Genomic DNA, 7,500 nt, shown 5'->3' with positions numbered 1-7,500 from the left:
TGGTAGTTTTGTTGTTACTGGTAAAAGTAAAAGTGCAAGAACATTTCCTCACTGACAGGTTAGGGTTAGGGATTGTTTTGGTTCAGGCACAATTTAGCATCCTTTAGCTATTGTTATAGTTAATATGAATGGAAGGGCCCCACAAAGATAGAAAGGCCATGCATGCGTACATGTGTGAGCATATGTGCATGCATGCTTCTTTCTGTCTGTGTCCATGTGTCTGTTTGTGTGTGTGTGTGTGTGTGTGTGTGTGTGTGTGTGTGTGTGTGTGTGTGTGTGTGTGTGTGTGTGTGTGTGTGTGTGTGTGTGTGTGTGTGTGTGTGCGTGCGTGCGTGCGTGCGTGCGTGCGTGTGTGTGTGGCTGGGGGATTTGTGCTGTCCCGTGGAGTGTAGATATTAATCGCTTTAGATGTTTAGAGCAAAGCCAAGAGGCTGCTTTTAATTGTTGGCTCACACTACTGTCACTAATAGACACATTAGGAATGCTTGCGCAAGCATTTTGAATCATTTGTCATTAAGCGCGGATCTAACAATTTGCCCCGGTCAGGCCTCCTCCTCCTTTGCTCCTCCTCTGCCCTGCTCTGCTCTGCCTGTCTCTTTGATTAGGAGGCTCATAGAAAAAAAATACGAAGTCCCATCTTCTAAGTGCTCGGAATTTCTCACGCATTCACAATTTGGCCTCCAAGTGTACTAGCAAATAGATGTGCCTTTATCCTTAAAGCAACTCTTCCTCTTTTACGTTTTTATTTATTTATTTATTTACTTATTTATTTGCTATTAAAGCACAGGACAGCACTGCAGGCTTTCAAATGCAAGCCTAGTCAGATCAGGACACGTTTCCTTTATTTTAGCAGATTGTTGGAATGCTATCAGCATTTTCTCCCTTGGCTGTCCAGGAGAACTGAACTGCAATGTGTCTCCCCCCCGGTCCTCCAATACTTCCTTATTCCGCTTTTCCTTGTGCTTACATGGTGCGTACATTTGCAGCGGGCGAGTCATTTAGTATCCTCCGCGCACTAGGCAACGCCCGCTCTTTTCATTTCATGTTGACTCCTCAGAACCCATTCTGCAACCTTTGCAGTCTTCGCCATAATGTGCTCTGTATTTTGTCAGCATCTGACAAGTCTCTCTGGGGACTCTTCAAAGTGAGAACTCCCACTTCCCCTTACATATCATCTTTTAGGGAGCGAGGAAGAGAGAGAGAGGACGAGAAAGAGAGGATGAGAAAGAGAGGATGAGAAAGAGAGGACGAGAGAGAGAGAGAGAGAGAGGACGAGAAAGAGAGGATGAGAAAGAGAGGACGAGAGAGAGAGAGAGATAGAGAAAGAGCATGTAAGAGAGGACGAGAGAGAGCGTTAGAGAGAGAGAGGATAAGAAAGAGAGGGCGAGAAAGAGAGGACGAGAGAGATAGACAGAGAGAGATAGACAGACAGAGAGAGAGAGAGAGAGAGAGAGAGAGAGAGGATAAGAAAGAGAGGATGGGAGAGAGAGAGAGAGGACAAGAGAGAGAGAGAGAGAGAGAGAGAGAGAGAGAGAGAGAGAGAGAGAGAGAATGATCAGACGCCCTGCCACAGTGTGTGGAGGAGTCGGGCGCTGCATTTGTATTCTGTTTTAAGTTTGTGAGAATCGCTCGGGCAGCTGAGCTTGGTCAAGGAAAAAAAATAAAAGAGATGAAACTGTTTTGCTGGTGGGCTTTTTTGGCAGATATATTGTTCTCTGTTATACTATAAGTAGAATTGGCTGCTTTGCTACTATATATATGTCTATGATACTGTACGTACCTATGATATAAGAGTCTACAGTGCTGGAAGGAAGCAGAATGCGTTTATAGACACATAAATATACCTACACACTTTTTGGAAAGTTAACTTAGTTCATTAGCTGGATTATTAGCGCCCAGTAATTCTTTGGAGTCTGAGTCACTGCCAGGTTTGTGAGGAGATAAAGAAAATTAGACATCTTGCGCTCACCTGACAAACAAAGACTTCTTTCTTCATTTGCATCAGCGTTTGTTTGTCTTTTAACGTTTCCTGCGCTCAAGGACCTTGACTGTGAACAGGCGCGGCGTAATTAAGTTTCCGTTCGCGTGTAATTGCTAGCGACTTTTTTTCACACACACGCACGCACAATGCTTATTTACACACCGGTAAACAATCGGACCAGGTGCTTTGCTGTGTGATTGTGGTTGTGGCCAGCCATTAGCACTTCGGAAATATAATGAACAATTATACCAAAATTACTGTTTACCTTCCTGGGTGCACGCACAACACGGTTCAAAATTCACTGCTGCACATGTTTAAATGCAGATTGATCTGAAAAAAAAAAACGTACAAAATTTTGTAAATGTGCTTTCAAAAGGAGAACATAATTGTAGACAAAAATACATTTAAAATCTCAATCCGACATATTAATCACAGAATTAGCAGAGGTAATAGAGAGGCGTTGATAACCTCCTACGCATGTGAGCCGCTGCGGTAGTGCTGCGGTCGCTTCTCTAAGAGGTGTGTACAGGAAGTGTGTAGCACACAGTGGGTTATGAGAAGGGAGAGAAGGGAGAAAAGAAAGTGAAAAAGCGAGAAAAAAAAGAGAGAGTTAGAGAGAGGGAGATGGAGAGAGAGAAAGAAAGAGAGAGAGAGAGAGAGAGAGAGAGAGAGAGAGAGAGAGAGAGAGAGAGAAAGAGAGAGAGAGAGAGAGAGAGAGAGAGAGAGAGAGAAAGGTGGCCTGCTTTTTGAACAGTCTGCTCCCTTTTTGCCTGCCACTACCCCCCCCCTCTTCTCACCTCTCTTCCTTTGCACCCTTCCTCTCCATCACCATACCCACCAACTACCTCCTTTGCAACTATACACCCTAGCACAACTCTCTCCGGCCCTAACCTTCCGTGTGTAAGTATAGTGGCCAGGCCCAGGTGGACGGACTCCTCGGAGGGGCCGCATTGTGGCTTCCTCTCCCTTCTCCCTCTATGCCCTCTCTCTCTCTCTCTGGCTCTTCTGTGTGGCTGGGGATTGAGATATGGTTGGGGTTGGGGGGTGGGCGGGGGCAGAGTGCTGGAGCAGTGGAGCACTGGGGCTGTGGATGTGGAAAAGGCTTTGGATGTGGTTGGAGATGGGGATGGGGATGGGGATGGGGACAGGGGCGTAGCAGCAAATTGTGGGCCCTATGTACAATCAGCTCCAGCCATACGTAGGCTTTATCAACTGTATATCAGACACTGTGTGGGCCCCCTATATACATGGGGCCCTGGTGACTCAGTTACACTTTACCCCACTGTACGACACCCCTGCATGGGGATGGGGAAGGGGAATGAAGCGTAGCGTAGGGCAACATAGCGCATTGGAGCGCTGGGGCCTGGCTGTGCTGGTGTGCAATACATCCGCGTACCCGCTGTGATAAATGACCAGGCCCATTAGAAAGGTAGAGGCAAAGCGGAGGGAAAGGAATCCTCCAAGTGGGTTTTGTTTAATTACTGGCCTACTAACGAGTGAGAAGGTTTGATTAGTCCCAGCGGGGGGTTGGTTGGCTGGCGGGTGGGTTGGGGGGCACATGTTTGGTGGGTATAGCTGGAGGGAGAAGTGTGGTGGAGAGTAGTGGGGGGGAGGGGTGTAGTTGGGAGACCAGCTGAGAATGGCGTATGGATGCTGTGCTGTAGCGGGCGTGCTGTCTGTTTGTCTGTCTGTCAGTCAGTAAGGAGGGGAGTGTGTGTGTGTTGGGGGGGAGGGGGGTAGCTGTATAAAGAATGTCCAGATGAGGATGGTGGTGCTTTGCTGTAGAGAGAAGGTCTGTCTGTCTGTCTGTCTGTCTGTCTGTCTGTCTGTCTGTCTGTCTGTCTGTCAGTCAGTCAGTCAGTCAGTCAGCCAGTCATCAGTCTGTCTGTCTGTCTGTCTGTCTGTCTGTCTGTCTGTCTGTCTGTCTGTCTGTCTGTCTGTCTGTCTGTCTGTCGGTCGGTCGGTCGGTCGGTCGGTCGGTCGGTCGGTCGGTCGGTCGGTCGGTCGGTCGGTCGGTCGGTCTGTCTATCTGTCTGTCTGTCATTAGAGTATGGAGGGGGAGTGAGCAGATGAGAATTGTGGTGGGATGCTGTGCAATCTCTCTGTCTGTCTGTCTGTCTGTCTGTCTGTCTGTCTGTCAGGAGAGTGTGGGGGGATGCTCTGTGTCTGTCTGTGAGGAGAGGGCTAACTGTCAGGGAGAGGGAGCAGATGAGAATTGTGGTGGGATGCTGTGCAATCTGTCTGCCTGTCTGTCTGCCAGGGAAGTGCTGTGTGTCAGTCTGTCTGTCCGTTAGCACGGCGCTGAGCTCCATGGCTGCTGATTGAAGCGTCACGGCGAGTAGAGGATGACACGGATTATCATGCAAAGCCGAGCTGCACGACAAGGGGCTCAGACACACACACACACACACACACACACACACACACACACACACACACACACACACACACACACACACACACACACACACACACACACACACACACACACACATACATACACACACACACACACACACACACACACACACACACACACACACACACACACACACACACATACAGAGAGAGAGCGGGAGAGAGAGACGCACGCACGCACGCACGCACGCACGCACGCACGCACGCACGCACGCACGCACGCACACACACACACATACAAAAAGAGAGAGAGAGACAGACAGACAGACAGACACGCACGCACACACACACACACACACACACACACACACACCAACAAAGGTGTAACTAAGCCTTAATCAGAGCCATCGATGAGTTTTCAAGCTGGGGTGCATTTTACAGATGAATGCATGTGAATGGAATAAAAACCTTAGCATGTTTACTCAGCTCAGCTACATCCCAATAGCCATCCTCCATACCAAATGAAAACACAATCTCTCATTTCCCTGGGACCTTATTCATTCATTACTATACTGTATAGTAGGCTACCAATACCAAATACCAAAGCAAAGTCATTGAGCACGGATGAAGGCACTAAGCAGAACAGTCTCAGTTCCCCTATCAGAGTTTGTTTTGCTCAAACCAGGACCAATCATGCCATACTTACACGTATATGTCGAAGGGATATACATAGCTTTAATTTCCATGAGAATTGACTGCATGGTTCTTGTTTTTTTTCTTTATTTTTCCCCCCAGTCCAGTGGATTTCAGGCTAGCGTGCGTACATACAGTATGATTCATCTAAAGAATGCCACAAAAGATTTTCAGCCTTGGCGACGCACCGAGAATGTTGACAAGAAATTAGAGTGAAAAGCTCTGCCGCTGAACTGAACTCTCATTTCATACAGAAATCATGCATGGCTCTTTTCCTCTGAGGCAATACAAGGGATGCTACTACTACTGCAGACGTTGATGAATAATTCATAGTGAGCTATTTGTCTCATAGTGTGCTTGTTTCAAACTGTGTTGTGTTCATTGCCGTAAGAATACAAGAAAAGTTGATTTACCTTTTGTCATTTTGTTAGTCTTCAGGCCCGATGTGTACCCCTAAGGTCACTGAGGAACTAATTGCGCTAAAGTAAACAGAAGAGCAACTTTTGGTTTGTGTTCTTTGCATAGAGCAGAGGCATGTTGGCTAGGACTGAGTAATTACTAAATGGTGAGCAAAGTGTAATCCAATGTCCCATACCCTGTGTTTGTGTGTGTGTGCGGGCGTGCGTGCGTGCGTGCGTGTGTGTCAGATTTTTACTGAATGGCACTGCTGTTCCTTCTTGTTATTCATAAAACGAAAAAATCAATCAAAAGAAAAATAAAATTGGTTTACACAGTGCAGTTATAAAATAAAATACAAATCTTCAAAATTAGAAAAGATGTTTACCACGTAAGACGCAGCCAAAAGCTGCTGTCCCATCCCTTTTACTAATAGAGCATTGGGGGGGCATGTTTTTTTATGCGCGTGTGTTTTTTTTCTCCCCGAGCTTAGTTATCATCTTACTGACCCTCAGTGACATTCATTTTCACCCTGGCATGGAGCCCCTCTGGTAATTTGGCAGTTCACGGGGGGCAGAGGACTCTTGAGAACACCCCTCATCTGCTGCCTGGCAACAGCCCTAAAGCAGCGAGAGGAGAGAATAACACGGCACTGCACCGCACCGCAACGCACCGCACCGCACCGTCCACACCACATTCATGCTCTTCTCCTCCTATTCCACCATTTTATGTGCTTGTGTGTGTTTTTTTTATTTGTGTTCTTGTGGATGTGTTTTGTGTGTGTGTGTGTGTGTGTGTGTGTGTGTGTGTGTGTGTGTGTGTGTGTGTGTGTGTGTGTGTGTGTGTGTGTGTGTGTGTGTGTGTGTGTGTGTGTGTGTGTGTGTGTGTGTGTGTGTGTGTGTGTGTGTGTGTGTGTGTGTGTGTGTGTGTGTGCATGTAAGCGTGTGTGAATATGTGTGTTTGGATTTGTGTGCTTGTCTTTTTTTTAGGTCTTGGCCCAGTTCCATTGAAGCCTGCGTGTTGATCTTATTGATGTTTGATCTTCCAGAATCCCCAATCTCAAAATGTCTTTGCCTTTGTGTGTGTGTGTGTGTGTGTGTGTGTGTGTGTGTGTGTGTGTGTGTGTGTATGTGTGTGTGTGTGTGTGTGTGTGCGTGTGTGTGTGTGTGTGTGTGTGTGTGTGTGTGTGTGTGTGTGTGTGTGTGTGTGTGTGTGTGTGCGCGTGTGTGTGCGCGTGTGTGTGCGCGTGTGTGTGTGCGTGTGTGTGTGTGTGTGTGTGTGTGTGTGTGTGCGTGTGGTGTGTGGGCAGGTCTGACTTTTTCCTGGATCTTCAACAAGTACCCGTCGGTCGTCAAGCAGGACAGCCGTCGTTTCATCTCCCAGGAGACGGGCAACCTGTACATCGCCAAGGTGGAGCCCTCGGACGTGGGCAACTACACCTGCGTAGTGACCAACACGGTCACCAAGACGCGGGTAGAGGGCCCCTCCACTCCTCTGGTGCTGCGCTCTGACGGTGAGGACAGTACAGTAGTTATCATCATTACAATGTCTTACTGTGCCGTACTGTGTGTGTGTGTGTGTGTGTGTGTGTGTGTGTGTGTGTGTGTGTGTGTGTGTGTGTGTGTGTGTGTGTGTGTGTGTGTGTGTGTGTGTGTGTGTGTGTGTGTGTGCGCGTGTGTGTGTTTGTAAGTGCGTGTGTGTGTGTGTGCATGCGTATGCATGCGTGTGTGTGTGTGCCCGTGCGTGTATGTGTGTAAGGTAAGTGTATTGTGCATACTGCGTGTACGTTGTTTGGCTGTGTATGTGTGGCCAGTTTAAGTGCACATTGTTTTAGACACAGCTTCCTAGAGGCTTTGAAAACGTTTTAAAAAGTTAACATTGAAAAGCAACTACGTTGAAAGACTAAAAAAATAGCTTGTTTTTCATTTTTATATATACATATATAGTTAAATATCAGCAAATAAAATCTCAATATCAGCGATTGTCTCAACTTCTTCTATTTTTTTATGAAATGCAAATAATGAGCAAAGGTTAATGAGCTGGTTCTTTGCAAATTAGGGATGGCCTGCTAG

The 7,500-nt window shown here is 47.2% G+C and overlaps 1 protein-coding gene across 1 annotated transcript in view; it reads left to right on the top strand.

The window, feature by feature from the left end:
- cntn4 (contactin 4) overlaps window positions 1-7,500 on the top strand; it is a 229,798-nt gene that overhangs the window by 98,655 nt on the left and 123,643 nt on the right. The window contains exon 6 of the mRNA XM_063215268.1: window positions 6,738-6,941. Within this exon, the coding sequence (XP_063071338.1) occupies window positions 6,738-6,941 (204 nt within the window). The remainder of the gene's footprint in view (window positions 1-6,737; window positions 6,942-7,500) is intronic.

Source organism: Engraulis encrasicolus, chromosome 14 (genome assembly GCF_034702125.1).
Source record: "Engraulis encrasicolus isolate BLACKSEA-1 chromosome 14, IST_EnEncr_1.0, whole genome shotgun sequence".
Classification (NCBI taxonomy): domain Eukaryota; kingdom Metazoa; phylum Chordata; class Actinopteri; order Clupeiformes; family Engraulidae; genus Engraulis; species Engraulis encrasicolus.
This window is presented reverse-complemented; position numbering and strand designations above follow the sequence as displayed.